This window comes from Chiloscyllium punctatum, chromosome 9 (assembly GCF_047496795.1).
Source record: "Chiloscyllium punctatum isolate Juve2018m chromosome 9, sChiPun1.3, whole genome shotgun sequence".
Classification (NCBI taxonomy): Eukaryota; Metazoa; Chordata; class Chondrichthyes; order Orectolobiformes; family Hemiscylliidae; genus Chiloscyllium; species Chiloscyllium punctatum.
In genome coordinates this window covers 38651709-38673988 of record NC_092747.1, presented here as the reverse complement: position 1 = coordinate 38673988, position 22280 = coordinate 38651709, and the positions used below count along the sequence as shown (strand labels likewise).

Genomic DNA, 22280 nt, shown 5'->3' with positions numbered 1-22280 from the left:
ATGTGTTGGAGAATAAGAGTGCTGTCACTTGTATTGAAAGCTGAGGACAGATTAAGAAACACGAAGAGACTTGTTCCATCGATATATAACTACCACAGATATCATCCAGCGTAAGTACCACAGAAATGCTGATGACACAGTTCAACTTCACCACCTCCCACAATAACAATATTCAATGCCTTTGTGTTTTCAGTCTTCTTATCTGACATCCAATTCTAGATGAGCCAGAATCTATTCCAATTAAGGACTGGGAGGAAGGAAGCCATACTTTCTCAATTCCCAACACAAACTCTAGTCTCTGATCATCAATGTCATCCACTGGGGGAGTAACGAAGGGTAGGGATGGGGATATTTGGAGAGCCTTTTCAATGTAGATGCAGAAAGAAATGGGCTTGAAATAGGTAGGTTGTGGTTGTGATAAGGACAATAAAATAGTGGTTGGAAGAACCCACATCAGTGATCAAGACCACAGTTTGGAGAGGCCACAGGAGATAAGATCAAAGTGGAACGGAACAGTAGTTTAACAGAAGGAGAGGATTAAGAAATTCAGGACATTTATTGAAAATGAAAGGCAAGGTGGAAGTGAAAATCACTAAAGAGGAGTCGCTCAATGTTTCAGCAATTTGTGGGTACAATACTGGGGGGAATAGGGCGGGTGGTATGGTAGTCAATAAAAATTCTAAAGAAGTAGTGAGTGATTTGCAACAAGATTTGGGCATGATAGTAAAGCAGAGAAAAGTATTCCTTTTTGGTTAACATATATTGAGTTTGTAGAACCAAAGATTATATTTTGGAACTCCATTTAGCAGTAACCTATGGGCAGATAATTAGATTACAGGAAAACGAGGAGATAAAATTAAATTGCAAATCTAGAATTATTTCAGACACCAAAAGGGAAACAGAAACCCTGTTCTGAGACCAGGGTGAACACTGCTCAAATTTGTACTGACTGAACAGATGGAATTAAATGTTTGTAAATACTAACACAATACTTTAATGCTAGTAATCAGTGAGATGGTTTACTCTGCAAAGCTAAAGTAGATGTATGACATTATTTGGTTCTAATCAATCCATAATTATGCTACAGTTGTGCACAATTCTGGTCACCATAATAGAAAAAAAGGACACAGAAGCATCTAAGTTTGGGCAAAACAGATTTACACAGAAGGTACCATCAGGAAATAAAAAAGTTGAGAATCTTTTCTCTGGAGAAAGATAGAGACAATGCTTCCACTTATGGAGGTATCCAAAATTAGGGGCTATGAATATAATGTAGAAGCTAGTGGCTGTCACCACATAACCACTTTTTACATATTGATTTAAAGGAATTGGGCACCACTGAATTATTGGCCAAGACCACCATAGGATTGTTACTGCTCTAAATGGGTGGAGTGTACGTTCAGAATTTCTTATTAAATAACTTACATTTTATAGTATCTGTAACATAATAAAACATTAGAAACTGCATCACTGGAGGGTCAAACAATATTTTGTTAGTGAGCCATAGAAGGAGAAATTAAGGCAGATGACCAAAGGCTTGGTTACAAAGTAGTTTTTAAAAGGAGCACTTTAGAGGAGAGAATTCCATAATCTGGGGCTCAGATAGCTGAAGGCCCAACTCCAAAACTGGAGGCAGTTAAAAATGCAATGTGCAGTAGCCTGAACTGGAGGAAAATATATGAGTGGGTTGCAGAGTTAGTGGTTAAGGATAGGAAATAGCAAAGCCTTGAGGAGCTTTGTAAACAATATCGTCAAAGTGAGGCCTTGCCATACTAGCAACTAGTATATGTAACTGAAAACAGAGGTGGTGGGTGAAAGGAACAGTGAGAGTTAAAATACAAGTAACTAAAGTTTGAGTGAGATCCAAGTTGATAAAGGATGGAAAGCAGACCACCAACACAGCACTGAAATAGTTAAATCCAGAGATGTAAAAGTAATGCACGAGAGTTAGATGGAACAGAGATGCGGTTGAACGTTTATTGGGAACAAATTTGACACCAAGCCAGTGAATAGTCTGATTCACTTTCAGACAATAACCTGGCAGAGGGACTGACTTTGTGATTACAAAATAGATGTTTAGATGAAGGATTTAGTTCTGTCCATCCTGAAATGGATGTTTGACATACAGTTTAATAATTCTGGGACAGTAGAGAGTTGAAAGAGATAGTGGATAGACAACGTTACCAGTGTACATGTGGAACCAGATGGATATCAACAAGGAGTACAGCCAAAAGAAAACTACAAGGGGTTTGAGAGACAAAACAGTAACAGTCAATTCAACTGAAGCTAATGGTAGATAAATGCTTGAATCTATTATGAAAGATGTGCTCACAAGGTTCTTGGAAAATCACATGATTAGGTGGAGTCCACACATTTTTAAAGGAAATTGTGTTGAGAAATTATATTTTAGCTTTTTGAAGTTGTATTTTGCAGGTGAATTAAGAGTATCAGTAGATGTTGTGTCCTTAAAATTTTCAAAATACTTTTGATATATGTTGCCAGTCTAATGGGAGAGTGATCATAAATGAATGAATCTGGAACAATATGAAATAAATCTGTAACACATATTTTTATAGGCAAGACACTACTGCAATGGAGTGTAATAGTGCAACCTATCATAGCTGATTAATAAGAATTTAAAAGGCCCCATTATTGGAATTCAGAAATGGAACAAAGCATAGTGGGGGTGGCATGGCATGGCTGGGGTAGGAAGTGGATCTTGAATTTGTATCTGTATGTAGTTACAAAAATACATAAATTATTTCATTTATCAACTGGTCACGTTTTAAACTAGCCTATAAGCTGACAAGAATCAAATTAAACTCTTAGAACATTTGGAAAGTGGTTAATTCAAACTAAACCGGGAATGCATCTGTGGAAATAATAGCCAGTAACAGTTACACCATGAACTGCAATATTCTTTTATTTAGTTTACAGAAGTATCTATCAGTACAGGTTGCAGAAAGAAAATGTTCAGTGATATTTACAATCATTGCAAAACTCAGCTCTATACAAATTTGATCCTGATCAATATGAACAATATTTTCTAGAACTATAGCATGTATAGCATTTTAAAAGCAATTAACACAGGTAAATGAAAAAAACATTATGTCTACCTAACTATGACATATACCATTGAGTTCAATCTGAGCAGATGCTTTTATTAGATACAGAACATAATGTCAACCTGTGACTTTTTAAAGTTGCCAATGTTACTTACATGGTATATTCTATTATACTACAAGCAAATCTATACTTGTTAATAAGTTCTATACTCATGTACTGTATAAGATTCTTATTAAATATATTCTACATATCTGTAATTCAGCTGGGAAGAAACTCCTCCCACTGAAAAATATAAAAACTTTATTTTTTTTTTTACAGGTTCAGATGAAAGTAGCTCATGCTCCAGTGCTGTGCAAAATTCTCTAGGTTTTAATTAGCATATCATTTGTAATTTATACAAAAGGGAAGGGAAGACCAACTTTCACAAATTAGGTCCTTTGATAATTTAATTTCCCTATCTTTTGTATCATTGCAAGCACTAAATACAGAAAAACAAAATATTAAAAGTACTAAAATAGTTTATTGTATTACAGAGAAAGAACATGTGCTAATGCTTAATGAGTGACTGTCTCCCATTAGGTTTCAAATTTGTAATGGGTTAAAAATAAGCGAGTAGTCGACAGTAAGGTTATAAGATTTTAAAAAAAGCAAGATGATTAATGAGACTTTACTACAAATACAGTAACTGTACACAGCAGTGAGAAAGATGCTTCAAAAAAGCTTTTCCCTCTCTCATTAAGGCTACAAATGCACTCAATGCACTGGTGTATGCTGCAAGATTTACTTGGTACAACAAATTAAGCTGATGCAGGTATTGCCGCATTAAAACAGTATATAAAGAGAAAGAATCTTTGAAATTAAATCTACAAGCTCTCATCAAAATACAGGTATGTCCACTTTACTTTGAGCAGCGGACATACTTGTACTTTAATGGGTATGGAACTTGCAAGCAATCACTGAGGATTAGAAGAACAAAAATCACTTCACAATCATCTACCAAGTCTTTCATGTAATTTAATCTTTCAGTAAATCTGGCTTCATCATCTGGTTAAACAAAGCAACATTGACACTGCAGTCAACAGTATAAACTTTCTCCAGGAAGTGCCTGGACTTTCAAAAAAGAACTTTTAAAAAAGCCATGATATATACCTTCCATTTCTATTAAGTACAGTGAGAACAGAATGGATTCAGTGGTGTGGAAATTCTTCTGTGTAATTTTATCTGTATATACCTATATAAATAAATACAGAAACTACAGACGGCATTACTACCGTACAAAATTAAAAAATGAACACCACAGAAAACAGATTTAAAATAAGCTAAACAGTAATGCTCCAGTTTTTAATATTGTTTTCATGACCAATCAGATTTGTTTTTATAAAAGGTCTTTGAAGCAACGTTACTTCTTTTCTATACCAGCAGCATGAATGACAAGAACTATATTACATCACGGTTAGCAATTAGTCAAAGTATTTACAGAATCACACAACAATTGCTCTCTCCAGTCTTTTCACGGTTCCTTTGACCTATAGACATTAAAGGAAAAGCTTTATGAGAAACAAATGCATGGAAAATACCCTCTTCATCCCTGAATTCCAAAAAAAAGGCTTACATAATCCCCACTAGATAAGAGTAGGTCAACATGGATCAGACCTTTCATTTTTGGGACCAGACGGACACTTTTGAGTAACAGACTCTAATTTCTCATTCAACTTTACTCCTCATCTGATTAATGTGTCTGGGTTCCACTCAGCTGCTCTCCATCAAGTCACAATCAAGATAAAGCCTAATGGATAACCCTGGTCTGAATCCCTTACTGTTCTGCAATGCAGATCGCAGGACTATATTGTGTACACATCTGGTACATGTCATATACATACAATCATCATCATTACACCTATGAAATATTAACTAAAATAATGGTGAGCCTTAATTTATATTAAAAATTTTAGATCAATGCATTTTTAGCAAAAACTACTGTACTTTTCATGTCAATCTTGAAAGGTGACAACCAATTCGCAAGGTAAATGGTTGCATTCATCACAATGAATTAAAATAACCAGATGTCTGTCTGAGGTATAAATATCGACTAGAACTCAGGTATAACTCTCTACTCATCTTTCAAAGTAAGATCTATTATGTATAATTGAGATGGCCAAGAAAGTTTATAATCTCCTCTCCCTCTCTACCCCCTGATACAATGCATATACATGTATTAAATACATGGACAAATCAATTATGAACAGATCCTTTAAAACTTAATAGCCACTTACCCTGGGAATTTGGCTCTGGCAATGTCTCTCTTGCGACCAAATGCATCACAGTAGTTTTACCAAGAGGAAGCTTTAATGCTGTAAGGAAAACATTACATGTGACAATCCATCAGTCTGAAATCAGTTACTCACTACAATTGCCTTCAAGCCTACAACTGGTGTTTCAAAAAAAAGCAAAGGAGATTCAAACCTTTCTAGGAATACAGATCAGGTACCAGAAAGGTTTACTACACAAAAACATTGACTTCTTTTATCTTGATAACATTATTCATTTTGCCTCACCACCCCATACGTGATTCTAATTTTATGCTAACTTCAATGTTGCATTCCAAGTTATAACAAGACTAGAAAAACACATGTACTTCAGTTGACAAGTGGCAGATTAATAATTGTGCCATAAATGCAGGCAAATGACTATTTCAAACACAGGAATCCTGTGATAATTTCAACCTTATCATTGCCAAGCTCTCCATCACCAGCATGTTAGCAGCCAGAAGCTGAAGTGTACCAGACATAGCAGTGAGAAGTATCTCTCCTCCTGAATCTGCAGAGCCTTTTCACCAGCTGCAAGACTTGAACCAGGAAGATAATAGAATATTGACCACTTGCCTGGATGGGTACAGCTATAACAGCTCTCAGTCTGTTTGTCCAACTTTTTCTTCATAAATCAGTCTCTGACACCAGATAAAACCATGAAAACCATGAAAGTCAAGAAAACCATGTGGGTTTTCTTGGTTCTTTAGATTTTTTTTACCTCATCATCCAGAACTGAAGAGTTCTAAAAGTTAGGCCTGACTAAAAACTTTACAACTTTAGCATGACAGCTCCACAATTTCAATGATTTGATGTGCTATTATTATCTTTTCTGATGAAAACTTCTTGCAACCAATCAGGTTAACCACTTCTTCATTTGAAATCTTCAATTTCAACCCTGTCTACATCCCCAAGGAGTTTTAGTTTAAATTTGTCTTCTGAAACTTTTTGCTACCAAAATATTACCAGAAAATATCCTTCTGAAGTATTGCAAAAAGACAAGGAAAGCATAAATTAGATGCTTTTGTTCCTTTAAAGGACAGCTTGAAATTTCCTATTGCCTCTATAAGAGGACAACTGAGATCAAAAGCTCCATGACAGGACGTACAGAAACTTATTCATGTCCTTTAAATACACCATATAAATAGGGTGGCACAAACAAAATTAGAACATTTTCAGTAATACTTCATCAGACAATAAAGGAAGGAGTAACAGAGAGAGAGACACACACAGAGTGAAGTGAGGAGGAATGAGACACCACAAATTAGAAAGAGGGCAAGTAAAAACAGTTATGAAACTCATTTGGCCTTTCTAGATTCAAGACAATTCTGATCCATCTTCATCCTTTTATTGGCATTGAGTCCACCATTTGACCCAACAATATTTACCAAGCTCCTCTGCCCCTTCCCACATTGCTCTTGCTCCAGTCTCTTCTCATGATAATGCTGTCTTCCCAGTTCCCCGTTGTAGCTCCCCCTTCAATAGTCACTTAATTTAAAGGAATACTATCGCTTTGATCTTTACCCTCCAGTTCCCAAGAGGCAACCCATCTCCTAATTCACAGAGACAATTTATCGCTGCCTGATTGTAATTGATGAGAAGAATTTACTGAGCTATTTTCCTCAGTTCTTGTTTTCCTGGCACACACAAAAAACACTTAGCTGAAAAGGAAAAATGGTCTTTTTCACATTTTCTATCAATAGAAAGGGCAAAGTACTTTGCTCTATTTTCAGCTTCACTATTGGAAACAAAAGATCTTAAGTCTTATCTTCAGCCATTACCACCAACTTCAATTTTCCTTCTGTCAAATTACTAAAATACAAGTTACAGTATAAAAACAAACAAATGCCTCTTGCACATATCCAAGTATAATCATGGTACTGAACTTAAAACTTCAGAGTTCATGAATTCAAATTCAAATATAATTATATAGTAATCTGTAGACTGACATGTTGCTGTGTCAGTGGCTGAGTGTATTCTTTCTTCTTCCACGATACCAATGGTTTATGAAAGTACATATTATAGGTTTTTTTTGTTTCTACAGGTGATGCACAACTATACATTTTGATATTACTTCATATAACAGAAGTAATTCTGCAAAAGGCTGGGAAAATAATACAAGGAGCGTCAGTCACAATGTCGTCAAAAGTGTCTGCTTTTCCAACTCTTATTAGGACCAATAAATGTTCAGGGAAGAATAACGTGTTTAAAAGATACAAACTAAGGTTGTGGATAAAATAAAACATTAACAAAGTTGACTCAACGGTGGAATCCTACGATTGATCAAACTTTTAACATTCAATTCGAATGATCAGAAATCTGTCCAGTCTTAAGTTGGAAGCAGTTGCAAGTGCTCAAATATTTATTTTCACCTTCCTTATAAATCAGAGTTTTATCTTTGGCTGTGTTTTGTAAACATACTGATTAGATTTATATAAAAGAAAACCAATTTTCAAATGACTTCCATTACATGTTCAATTGCATGAATTCATCCAGACTGGAATACATGACTGCATTGACGATAGATCAAAAGCATTCATACCAGCAAAGATAAAATAAACTATATGTGGTAGTTGCTGTGACAAATAATTATTTTACTAATTAGTTTGTATTGGTACAAGCTGAACCTATACAGTTCTTGTATATACATCAAATTCCATAACTAGCGTGGGGTCTGGTACAGAGGAATTCTGACAGGACTAGTAGTAGTAGTTTTAAATACACCTTTTTTATCTTTGACCATAAGATGTAAAAACAGAAGTACGCTAGAACATTAACTACAACAGTGACGGTCATTAGAAAAAATAGTAAAAACCAGTTGGAATACAAAGCCTCAAGGCTAACTTTAGAAATACTTAACAATTTATTGCAATTAATTTCTTCAAAAAGATGCAAGTGTGAGCCCTGGAGAAGCACGTGGCAAACAAGAGAGAAGTCGCGAAGATGAACAAAGCAGGAATGTAAAGATAAAAGGAGGCAGGTCATAAGAGGAGCAGTGATTGGGTTGCAGGACAGGTGCGCTGATATAGCTCATATGAACGATTGATCATTTCAGGGTTGGGTCTCATCTGTTAATTTCATGGTAATCTTCAATTTTTTGCTTGTGGGCCAGATTGACCTCATTTAACCACTGTAATGTGCAAGGCTGTAATAATTAAGGAGACAATATTTGATGAACCGTTGTATGGCCAGACGAGGAGACATCTGAGAAGGAACACCAATTGAAACCCAAATCACTTTGCATTTGGTTTCCCTGAAATAGAAGAGACAAGAGACCCTGGTTTGATTACTTAATACAGTATGTTAGATGAAGAAAAAAACTCTTTTGGAGTGAATGCAGTGTAAGCACATGCAAATCAGTCATGCAGAGTTTTTGTGGACTTAGTTTTATAGAAAAATAGTAGGGATGGATGAAAAAGGAGTAGACCAAGCTATCAGAGAGAAACAAAGGAATTTCATTTTCTAGAAGTTGAGTGACTGCTGTAACTTAGGAAGCTTGGTAGCTGATTCGCACTCAGCAAGTGCTACATATAGGAATGAGATGATGGCCAAGTAATGTTCCAGTGGTAAACACCAGCAAGAACATTATTTTACATCCACCTGAGAAGAGTCTCATTTTAATCTTGCATCTGAAACCTAGACCCAACAGTGTGGTAGCTAAGTGTCAACTTAGATTGTGTGGCCAGTCCTTCAGGATTCCGAGAGGACAGGATGGGAGGTGTGTTGATGATTGCATCATAATGGAGGTGATGCAAATGGTAAATGATCTATGCAACATGGAGCTGGTTAATTGGAGGATTAGTGGTGGATGCCATCATGCTTCTTAGAAGGACTTGGAGACAAGAACAGACAATAGACAGACACAGCTGAGGTGCCTGTTTTGAATGTGGAGGAATCCACATCTGAAAATATTTCAGGATCTTTGCCGTGGAACACAGCCCTATCAAAGTCAACATGACAGAGAGAACGAATTCAAACTTTTACAGGAAAATTAGTGAGAAAAGATTCACAAATTCAGATCTTGAACAGTACACTTTCACTGGTTACTTGGTGTGCCTTCTTGTTGTTGAAAGAAGAGGTTTAATGAGGACATGCCAGGAGCAGCACCAGGCATATATAACAATGAGGTGCCAACCTGGTGAAGATACCAAGCAGGAGTACATGTGTACCAAACAACATAGGCAGCAAACAATAGATCAGGCTGAGTGATTCCACAGCCAATTAATCAAATCTAAGCTCTGCAGTCCTGACACATCCAGTCATGAATGGTGGTGAACAGTTAAACAACTCACTGAAGTGTCCACGAATGTCCCCATCTTCAACAGAAGAACCCGGGGAGCCGAGCACATCAGAGCAAAAGAGAAGGCTGAAGATTTTGCAACAATCTTCAGTCACCCCACATGGTACAATAAGCTTCAATCTGCAATTTGAGAGGGAGTGGGTACAATCGGAAGTGACAATATTTCAGTTGAATAAAGGGAAATATGGAGCTATGAGGGAGCAACTGGCCAAAGTTCAATGGTGCAATACCTTAACAGGGAAGACCGTGGAGGAACAATGGCGGATATTTCTGTGTATAATGCAGAAGTTGCAGATCCAGTTCATTCCTAAAAGGAAGAAAGATCCCAGGAGGAGACATGGGCGGCCGTGGCTGACGAGGGAAGTAAAGAAACATATAAAGTTAAAAGAGAAAAAGTATAACTTAGCGAAGATAAGTGGGAAAACTGAGGACTGGGAGGCTTTTAAAGAACAACAGAGGATTAGTAAGAAGGAAATACGCAGAGAAAAAATGAGGTACGAAGGTAAACTGGCCAAGAATATAAAGGAGGATAGTAAAAGCTTTTTTAGGTATGTCCAAGGCAAAAAAATGGTTAGGACAAAAATTGGGCCCTTGAAGACAGAAACAGGGGAATATATTACTGGGAACAAAGAAATGGCAGAGGAATTAAATGGGTACTTCAGATCTGTGTTCACTGGGGAAGACACAAGCAATCTCCCTGAGGTAACAGTGGCTGAAGGACCTGAACTTAAGGGAATTTATATTTGCCAGGATTTGGTGTTGGAGAGACTGTTAGGTCTGAAGGTTGATAAGTCTCTGGGACCTGATGGCCTGCATCCCAGGGTACTGAAGGAGGTGGCTCGGGAAATCGTGGACGCGCTGGTGATTATTTTCCAGAGTTCAATAGAATCGGGGTCGGTTCCTGAGGATTGGAGGGCAGCTAATGTTGTGCCACTTTTTAAGAAGGGTGGGCGGGAGAAAGCAGGAAATTATAGACCAGTTAGTTTGACCTCAGTGGTGGGAAAGATGCTGGAGTCTATTATAAAGGATGAAATTACAGCACATCTGGATAATAGTAACAGGATAGGACAGAGTCAGCATGGATTTATGAAGGGGAAATCATGCTTGACTAATCTTCTTGAAATTTTTGAGGATGTAACTCGGAAGATGGACGAGGGAGATCCAGTGGATGTAGTGTACCTGGACTTTCAGAAAGCTACTGATAAAGTCCCACACAAGAGGTTAGTGAGTAAAATTAGGGCGCACGGTATTGGGGGCAAAGTACTAGATTGGATAGAGAATTGGTTGGCTAATAGGAAACAAAGGGTAGCGATTAACGGCTCCATTTCGGAATGGCAGGCAGTGACCAGTGGGGTACCGCAGGGATCCGTGCTGGGACAGCAGCTTTTTACAATATATGTTAATGATATAGAAGATGGTATCAGCAATAACATTAGCAAATTTGCTGATGATACAAAGCTGGGTGGTAGGGTGAAATGTGATGAGGATGTTAGGAGATTACAGGGTGACCTGGACAAGTTAGGTGAGTGGGCAGATGCATGGCAGATGCAGTTTAATGTGGATAAATGTCTGGTGATCCACTTTGGTGGCAAGAACAGGAAGGCAGATTACTACCTCAATGGTATCAAATTAGGTAAAGGGGCTGTTCAGAGAGATCTGGGTGTTCTTGTCCACCAGTCAATGAAGGCAAGCATGCAGGTACAGCAGGCCGTGAAGAAGGCTAATAGCATGCTGGCCTTCATAACAAGAGGAATTGAGTATAGAAGCAAAGAGGTGCTTCTGCAGCTGTACAGGGCCCTGGTGAGACCACACCTGGAGTACTGTGTACAGTTCTGGTCTCCAAATTTGAGGAAAGACATTCTGGCTATTGAGGGAGTGCAGCGTAGGTTCACAAGGTGAATTCCTGGAATGGCAGGATTGCCTTACACGGAAAGACTGAAGCGACTGGGCTTGTATACCCTTGAGTTTAGAAGACTGAGAGGGGATCTGATTGAAACGTATAGGATTATGAAAGGATTGGACACTCTGGCAGGAGGAAACATATTTCCGCTGATGGGGGAGTGCGGAACCAGAGGACACAACTTAAAAATACAGGGTAGACCATTTAGGACAGAGATGAGGAGAAACTACTTCACCCAGAGAGTGGTGGCTGTGTGGAATGCTCTGCCCCAGAGGGCAGTGGAGGCCCAGTCTCTGGATTCATTTAAGAAAGAATTGGATAGAGCTCTTAAAGATAGTGGAGTCAAGGGTTATGGAGATAAGGCTGGAACAGGATACTGATTGGGAATGATCAGCCATGATCATATTGAATGGCGGTGCAGGCTCGAAGGGCTGAATGGCCTACTCCTGCATCTATTGTCTATTGTATGAGAAAATGGCCAGCAGCACTGAATGCTGTAAAGGCTTGGTCAACATCCTAGCAATAGTACTGAAGCAAGATCCAAAACTTGGCAAACCCCTAGCCAAGCTGTTGAATTACAACACTAGCATTACCTAACAATGTGGAAAATTACCAAGCTATGTGCCCAGAACAAATCCAACCTGATAAATTTCCGTCCCATCAGCTTATTCATTGCCGTCTGCATCCAACCCAGAACAGAATCAGGCAGTACATAGAGGCCCTTTGGCCCACTGAGTCTGTGCTGCCAAGAAAGTACTACTGGTCCTATTTTTCCACACTAGGGACATAGCCTTGAATGTTATGACACTTCAAGTGCAGATCCAAGTACTGTTAAAGACAGTAAGGTTTTCTACCTGAACGATACCCCTGAGATTCCTGATGGTCAATTCTTCTTCACATTGAGCCATCTGATAAAGCCCTTTAAAATCAGACAATTCATAGGGTTCCAACTTAATTAAGTTTAACAGCTGGCCAGAAGGAGTAAAAAAAATAAACCCACTAGAATTCCTGGACAACCAATAAACTGAACCCCCAACTTACCACTGACTATGCTCCATACCTAATCCCTGTCCTTTCCTACTCATGGCCTGATCATCTCTACCCCCAGCCCAACATCCTAACTCTAACTTGCTGACATCCCCACAGAGTTCCCCATGATCCAATCTTCCTGACCTGAATCATCTACTTAACTTGCCTCCTTACTCACCTTACTGACCTGCATTTTTAGCAACGCTTTCAAATGGCTACTGGGCATTTAACCTTCAGAATGTGGTGCTCATTGCTGTAAAAAGCTGTGCATTTTCCATACCATTTCTCTCTGCTGCTGTATTAGAGAATTCTTAGATTGTCCAGAGATTGTGGTCCAGGAATCTCCAGTGCAGAAATCATCAAAAGGGTATACAGTCAGAGATGTACATCATGAAAACAGACCCTTCGGTCCAACCCGTCCATGCCGACCAGATTTCCCAATGCAATCTAGTCTCACCTGCCAGCCAATTTCCCTCCACACCCTTCCTATTCATAACCCATCCAAATGCCTCTTAAATGTTGCAATTTTACCAGCCTCCACCACTTCCTCTGGTAGCTCATTCCATACACTTACTACCCTCTGTGAGGTCTCTCTTATATCTTTCCCCTCTCACCCTAAAACTATACGTCTCTAATTCTGGACTCCCCAACCCCAGGAAAAGACTTTGCCTATTTACCTTATCCATGCCCCTCATAATTTTGTAAACCTCTATAAGGTCACCCCTCAACCTCCGACTGGGAAAACAGTCCCAGCCTGATCAGCCTCTCCCTATAGCTCAAATCCTCCAACCCTGGCAACATCCCTGTAAATCTTTTCTGAACTCTTTCAAGTTTCACAACATCTTTCCGATAGGAAGGAGATCAGAATTGCATGCAATATTCCAACAGTGGCCTAATCAAAGTCCAGTACAGCTGCAACATGACCTCCCAACTCCTGTACTCAATACTCTGACCAATAAAAAAAAGCATACCAAACACCTCCTTCACTATCCTGTATAAGTTCTGCTAAGATTTGCTTTCCCAAAATGCAGCACCTCGCATTTATCTGAATTAAACTCCATCTGCCACTTCTCAGCCCATTGGTCTATCTGGTCAAGATCCTGTTGTAATCTGAGGTAATCCTCTTCGCTGTCCACTACACCTCCAATTTTGGTGTCATCTACAAACTTACTAACTGTACCTCTTATGCTCGCATCCAAATCATTTACGTAAATGACAAAAAGTAGAGGACCCAGCACTGATTCTTGTGGCACTCCACTGGTCACAGGCCTCCAGTCTGAAAAACCCTCCACCACCACCCTCTGTCTTCTACCTTTGAGCCAGTTCTGTATCCAAATGGCCAGTTCTCCCTGTATTCCATGAGATCTAACCATGCTAACCAGTCTCCCAGGGGAACCTTATAAATAGGGTTTTAAAATTAAGCTCCCCTGCCCAGGATTTGTATTGTTAGAGGTGGTGTTTGAGAGGTAACATTTGTATAGGAAATAGGAGGGAGTTGTGATGGAATGTCAGAGAAGAAGGTTGGAAACTATTAAATGGTAGTGCTACAGAACTGAGTCACAGATGGAAGAGGAAGAATCAACAATATTGAAACCGCAAAAGGATATGGAGAAAGAATGAAAACCTATCACAGTCATTAGAATATCATAAAAAGAATGTTAATTAAAGCATGAAATTATAAGTATTTTATTGGATTAACTTGGAGTGGACACCTTGATGCTGACAGTCAGTATTTATAGCATGGAAATAATTGAATCAATTCCAAGTGACCTTAATCAACCTCTAACATTTCAACATGCTGTACACAGTAGATTTCTTACCTCCCAGAGTCACATTTCCATGTAGAAATCTTCCTTGGTAGATAAGCCTAAGGATGCTTGGACTGCTGACCAATTCATCTTCCCAATCTGAAAGACAAATAAAAAGTAACTTTTTAAAAAATTTAGAACAATAATAAAAAAAGAGGAGCTGAGGAAGTTTTAATGGCAACCATGTAACCATTTTTGATTGTTGTAAAAATCCACCTGGTTCACTGATGTGCTTTAGGGGAGGAAATCTGCAATCCCTACCCTGGTCTAGCCTGCACGTGACTCCAGCCCCACAGCAATATGGGGGACTCTAATTCCCCTCCAAGACTGGATAATAATTGCTGGCAGAGTCAGCGATAACCACATCACAGGAACAACTTTTAAAAATATATTATGCAATTAATTCTACATTCTGAAAACCTACTCTCGCCAGTAAAGTATACATAAAATGCCAAACACCAGGCCTCTGGAGTTGATGTTCTCTGTCCCAGTAAATTGAATTTTAAAATGTTACTGCCTTCTTGGTAAGTCCTAGACATCTCATCTGGCTGAGAATTGAAAAGTAAGTTTATTTGTTGCATATCAAAAAGGAAACACTGATACATGAAGAAGGGACATCTGCATCAAAAGACACTTAAGACAAACAACTTTAGCATTCATGTCCGAAACTGAAACAGATCCTGTCTGTCTTACCAATATTTTACAGTCTTCTACTTTCATAACTTCAAATGTAAAAATGATGTAAGCTTGAGGAAAGAAAACTTGAGATTACAGACTACCACACATATAGTACCTATATTGCAATTTACTTGTAACCATACAGTCAATATATTTGTGAGTAAGCCTAAGAAATAAGGAGTAGACCATATTGTCCCTTGAAACTGCTATAGCATTCTCCATCAATGTCCACTAAAATATACTATATGACTGAGATTTGACAGACTTCTGGAGTAGACGTTCCAAAGTTTCACCATCCTCTCACTGAAAAAAGAACTAACCTTATCTTAGCTCCAAATGATTCTTCCTCTCTCTGGTTCTAGACTCCCCAGCCAGGAATAACCTACCTGCATCTATCCTGTCTATCCCTTTGTATTTGATAAGTTTCGGTGATATACTAACAAGGAACAAGAGGCGGCAATTCAGCAACTCAAGCCTGCTCTGCCATCCAATAGAATTGCAGGTTATCTGAGTTCAACCTCAACTCTGCATATCCCTGATAATCCTTCATCCCTTGTGTATTTAAAGATTCTGCATCCACTCCCTTCCGAGGAAGGGAATTCCAAAGATACCTAACTCTCAGAGGAAAGTGTTTCCTAGTCTCTGCTTTTAAAAAAAAGCGACCCCTTATTTTTAAACAGTGAACCCCTAGTTCTAGATTCTCCCATCAGAGGGGAGTCTTAACACATATAACTTAGTGAAGTCCCCTCAGGATTTGTATATTTCAACTGAGTTACCTCTGACTCTTCTAAATCTAGAGGATACATAGAGGCCTAGAATGCCTTACAAGGAAAAGTCACACAATTTGCTCATTCCAGTTATTAATCCAGTAAACCTTCTCTAAATTACTTCCAACATCTCACCATCCTCACATAAGTAGAGACCAGCACTGTATACATTGCTCCAGATGCAGCCTTACCAGTTCCAAGTATGACTGAAGCATAATCTCCTTACGCTCACATTCAATTTCACTTGCAATGAAAAAAAACGTTCCTGATTACCTGCTGTATCTACATTCTAACCTTCTGCAATTCATGCACCCGCAGGGTACCCCAATCTCTCCACATCTCAAACTGTGCAACCTCTCATCATTTAGATAATATGCTACTGCTTAAAATCTTTCTGCGAAAATCAAAAAACTTCACACTTTCCCATATTGTACTTCATTTGCTAGATATTCACCCAAATCACTTAAACAACTACAGCAAATTTTGTTTTAACTGGCACCTTATGAATCAGTACTCTTGATAAATCAGTAAAAATCATCTACCTCAAATACTGCGAAGTTTATTGTAATATTACAATTTTCACAATGTCCAAAGGTACAAGTGATAAGGCTCTCTGCCATTAAATATTAATGAAAATTTGCTTCAAATAACAGTGAAGTCATTTATGCTGTAAATAAAGTACAATAGTGAAGTGTATACCCACTGCATTATGTTTGTATTACTTAGGGTGTGTTTTTACAATGACTGTGAACCTCTTGATCAACCTGAATATTTGATCAATCAGCACATTCCCAGTCCCATGTGTGCTGGATAATAAAAAAGTTTGTTCTATTTCCCCTTGTAGCTCTTTATGTTCTCTTCACAATGCATTTTTAAATCTATCTTTGTGTAATTAACAAATTTAGCTACCATACTTTTGGTCCCTTCATTTATATAACTTTCGAAATATTGAGGCCTCAGCACTGATCCCTATGGCACTCCACTCATGACATCCTAATAGCCTGAAAAAGAGCCATTTATTACTATTATTCTGCTTCCTGTTAGGAAGTCAAACTTCTTCCAATGCCAGTATCTTACCAGATACACTGTTAGCTTTTATGTTTTGCAATAATCTTTGATTAGGCACTTTGTCAAATGTAAATGTCTTCTGGAACTCTCAATACATCGACCAGTCACTGGTTCCTTTTATCGGTTGCTTCTTCAAAGAACTCCAATAAATTTCCCTTGACAAAACCATGCTGGCTCTGCCTGATTACACCAAATTTATCCAAGTGCCCTATTCAATAATAGCTTCTAACATTGTCCCTATGGCAGATAAAGCAAAAGGGTACGTAGCTTCCTGTTTTCTGCCTCCCTCACTTTTTGAATAGCTATTTTCTAGTCTAAAAGGTACCTTCCGAATCTAACGAGTTTTGGAAAATTAAAGCCAATGCTTTAATATATTCCTTAAAATTATTCCAAAAATATTCCTCCAAGTTCTACAGAATCCAGGTTAGATTTTTCTAAGCTCTCTTCACAGGATAGTCCTGTCATCCCAGGAACGAGTCTAGTGAATTTTTGCTGCATTCCCTTGATACAATACTTCCTGTAGGTACAGGGAACAAAACCACACACAGTATTTCATGTACAGTTCAGACCAAGGTTCTACATAAATAAAGCAAGTCCTCACTATTCTTGTACTCAAATTCTCATGATAAAGGCGATCACACTATTTCCTTCCTTCTAGCTTGCTGCACCTGCATCAACTTAGTGAAGAGACGCAGATCCTTTGTTATGTCCACACTTTCTAACCTCTTTACCATTTAAGCAATGCACTGCAAACCTGTTCTTCTTATCAAAGTGGATAATCTCACCTTCTTCCCATATTATGATCCATCTAATATATTTTGGCCCTCTCATTAAATCTGTCCAAATTTTCTTGAAGCCACTTTGTACCTTCCTCATAGCATATATTCCCATGTAGCTGTATGTCATTCACAAATTTGGAAATATTACATTTGGTTTCCACATCCAAATCATTGATATATATTTGAAACCCCATGTACTGATTCCTGCAATATCCACAAGTATTGCAGATAGCCTGCCAGTGTGAGGTTGACCCATTGATTCATACTATTTTCTGCCCACTTAGTCAGTCTTCAAACTATAACAGTACCTTACCCCCTATGCTTACATTCATCAAAAATAAACCTCCAATTTACAAAGTTATGCTGACTACATCTAAGCAGATCATCACGACCCAAATGGAGAGAAAGCAGAATTAAATTTTCAGGTCCAGTGATCCTTTGGTTTCTTCATTATGACGAAGTGTCCATTATCACATTCTTTGTTATATTCTTCCAAATTCCACAGAATAAAAGCCCATTTTACTTTATTGGCAAATCAGAGCCCTCTCATCACAGGAATCAATTTGGTAAGTTGTGGCTGCATCTCCTCTCAGACAAGTACATTATTTTGTGGATAGGAGACCTAAACTAAAAACTCACTCTTCCAGGTGTGGTCAAAAACAGTACATCAAGACTTCCTTATTCCAGTATTGCAAATCCCCTCCCCACTATCTGCACTGTTGGCAAAGACCACACATCCCTCTCTTCCAATTGCTTGCTGTACCTGCACATCAATTTTCTTTTTTTTTTGGCAACATTATTAACTTCTAATATTATTTTTAAACTTTCATTAGCCATAGATGAATAACTTTTCCAGTGAAGCTTATTTAAGGGAATATTTGGTCAAAATTATGAAGCTATTTAAATATTTGCTGTTGCTGAAATAACGTCATATCTTTTGATCTGATTTCTCAATTTGTCTCAATCCCACATATTTCTGCAACCGCCTTCATTTAAAATTTGGACATCAGAGACACAACTCCCCCAATATTTAGGGTCTCACGTTTTAAAACCATTCTCCTTTACCCATTTCAGTAGCAACAATGAAAATATCATACTTCCCCATATTTTACATCATCTGACACTTTCACATCCACTTGCATGAATAGTCTTTGCAAGTCTGTCATTCTCAGTTTACTTTCTCAACTGAGCAAACATTTGATGTAATACACCAGCCCCTCATCTAAGTCACTTAGAGGTAGGTTACAAATAGCTGATACCCAAACACGAAAACTACACGTAAAATATGCAGATGCTTGACATTAGAAATAAAAAGAAACTCAGGAGGTACAATAGCATTATGCAGAGAGAACAGAGTCAAACATTTAAGTCTAATATGATCCTTCACTGGAACCCTAAGCTCTGATCCTTATAGCTCTCTATTGGTTAAAAGTCAAAAATGACTCGTTTCTTCCTACTGTTGTTATCCTTTAAACAATTCTCAGTGCAGGCTAATACATTACTCCCAATCCCAAGAACTCTAACCTTGCACAACAATGGCTTGTGTGGCACCTTATGAAAACCTATAAAAACTCAAATATTCCACATATCTTTTACCTTCCCTAAATATACTCTCAAAAAAACCCAGCGTTGTCAAACATATTTTCCCTATTATAAAACCCATGTCAACACTGTTTAATTGGAGTGTGATATTCCAAGTACCCTGTCATCCTCTGCTGAACAATAAGTTTAGCGTTTACCCTACTTCTAGAGTCAGGCTAACTGGTCTATATCTCAATAGCCACCTCTTGAAAACCACTGGATGCAGGCTCAGGTATAAGGTATATTCATTGGCTTTCAGTTCAATTCATTTTTCCACTACTTTATGAAGTGTGTGCTCAATGTCTGATATTTCCCAACTGTAATTTCTCCTGCTGCCTCTAAGGGACCCATATTCACTTTCATTAATCACTTCCTTTTTACAGTTCTAAAAATTCTTGCAATTTCTTTTTGTCTTTGTAATTTACTCTCATGTTCTATTTTCTTTGTCAGTTTCTGGGCTATCAATTCTCAAATCTCAAAATCCTCCTAATTCTATGGGTCGCTATTTGTTGGCAACAGTAGTAGCCTCTATTGTGATTCTTAAACTCTTTCATTAGTCATGGATGGATCACTTTTCCAGTGGATTTTATTTCTTGGGGAATGCATATTTGTTAAAAATTATGAATTTGCTATTTAAATATTTGCTATTTAATATTTAAATATTAAAGTACCTTTTAATTTTATTTTTCAATCCCACATAATTCTGCAATTGTCCATATTTATATTTTGGATACTAGTCTCACACTCAACCATATTACACTCAGTTACTATGAAATGTGATGATATTATACTCAGTTAAAAGGATCCTTTAGCAAGATATCTAAACAAAATATTAAGTCTTAAATAGCATCGTCCCTCACTGTTTCCTTATCACATGAATGCCTGTTGAAACCATTCCCTGAACCATCCCAAGAGCACCTGTTGTCAATTCATTTTGTCCAGTCTAGTTTATTACATTACACTGATTGTATGCTCCTTTAATTTATGGATTTTTATACTGAAGCTAGAAACTGTGCAATTACTTATGAACTGCTGCCACCAGTGTTCTTGCCTCTTTTTTATTTCATAGCCCCATCCCCTAACAATCCCTGCAGATATCAATGTCTTTTTAAAACAGGGTAGTAGTAGTGTAGTGGTCCAGTAACCCAGAATCCCAGGGTAATGTTCTGGGTCATGGTCTGAATCCCACAATGGCAAATGGTGAAATTTGAATTCAATAAAAAGTTAGCTTGATAGCAAACATGCAACCACCTAATTGCAGAATTGCAAAAATGAAGCAATTACTGAAAGTGAATTTTAGAGACAGGAGAAATTACAATAGAGAAATATCAGACATTGAACACATTTCATAAAATATAAAAAATGAACTGAACAAAAAGCCAACAAATACACTTTATACCTGAGCCTACATCCAATGGTTTTAAAAGAGGTGACTATTGAGATAAATGCATTTGCTTTGATCTTCTGTGATTCCTTACATTTTCAAATGGATGCTGTAGATGGGAAGGTAGCAAATATCTCACTGTCAAAACAGAAGAGAAAGTGAAAATAAGGAGCAATAGACCACTTAGCCTGACATTAGAAGTAGGGCTCACTAATGTCCTTTAAGGAAGATAATTGGTTGTCCATACCTGGTTTGGCATACATATATCTCTAGACAGAGAAATGTGGTTGATTCAACTGCCTTCTGGGCAAATAGGGATGAGCACTAAATGCTGACCCATCCTATGAACGAATACACAAAAAAATTCAAACTTCTAATTGTTGGCTGAAAGAATGACAAAAATACTTCATGTTTTAAATGTTTTATTGAAAGAAATGGCTAAAATAAAACAAGGCTACACACGTTTTTGTAGGCAACATACCAGTTAAACTATAGAAAGGAAGGTCTACTTTAGACTTGTCATAAGCACAGACTCCACAGAATAACAGTTCTCACAGCAAACAGTCCACAGTCACTATCAGCTTGCATTAGATTTCTATCCCTTTTAGTGGAATAGTAATTTTAAGTGACTACCTCCAGTATTTTTCAGGGAACTTCTTAAATTTACTACCATCAGCAAAGCCTTTCCAAAAGATATTCTTCTTCCTGACTATGTTGGACAAATCTCAGATTCACCAAAGGCTGCAGGATGCATCACTTTGAATAGACATTATTCTCGGGGAGAAAGTGAGGACTGCAGATGCTGGAGATCAGAGCTGAAAATGTGTTGCTGGAAAAGCACAGCAGGTCAGGCAGCATCCAAAGAACAGAAGAATCGATGTTTCGGGCATGAGCCCTTCTTCAGGAATGAGGAAAGTGTGTCCAGCAGGCTAAGATAAAAGGTAGGGAGGAGGGGCGTTGGAAATGCGATAGGTGGAAGGAGGTCAAGGTAAAGGTGATAAGCCGGAGTGGGGGTGGGGGCGGAGAGGTCAGTAAGAAGATTGCAGGTTAGGAAGGCGGTGCTGAGTTCGAGGGATTTGACTGAGACAAGGTGGGGGGGGGAATGAGGAAACTGGAGAAATCTGAGTTCATCCCTTGTGGTTAGAGGGTTCCTAGGCGGAAGATGAGGCACTCTTCCTCCAGCCATCGTGTTGCTATGGTCTGGCGATGGAGGACCTGCATGTCCTTGGTGGAGTGGGAGTGGGAGTGGGAGTGGGAGTTGAAGTGTTGAGCCATGGGGTGGTTGGTCCGGGTGTCCCAGAGGTGTTCTCTGGAATGTTCCGCAGGTAGGTGGCCTGTCTCCCCAATATAGAGGAGGCCACATCGGGTGCAGCGGATGTAATAAATGATGTGTGTGGAGGTGCAAGTGAATTTGTGGCAGATATGGAAGGATCCCTTGGGGCCTTGGAGGGAAGTAAGGGGGGAGGTGTGGGCGCAGGTTTTGCAATTCTTGTGGTTGCAGGGGAAGGTGCCGAGAGTGGAGATTGGGTTGGTAGGGGGTGTGGACCTGACGAGGGAGTCACGGAGGGAGTGGTCTTTTCGGAACGTTGATAGGGGAGGGGAGGGAAATATATC

At 38.5% G+C, this 22280-nt stretch overlaps 1 protein-coding gene across 1 annotated transcript in view; it reads right to left on the bottom strand.

Annotated features, from left to right (window-relative positions):
* Positions 1–2905: 2905 nt before the first annotated feature.
* The window catches only part of ubl3a (ubiquitin-like 3a), a 107853-nt gene continuing 88478 nt past the window's right edge, over positions 2906–22280 (bottom strand). Inside the window, exons 3-5 of the mRNA XM_072577276.1 lie at positions 14422–14508; positions 5340–5417; positions 2906–4592 (exon numbers count right to left, since the gene is read on the bottom strand). Coding sequence (XP_072433377.1) covers positions 4540–4592; positions 5340–5417; positions 14422–14508 — 218 coding nt within the window. The 3' untranslated portion in view covers positions 2906–4539. The remainder of the gene's footprint in view (positions 4593–5339; positions 5418–14421; positions 14509–22280) is intronic.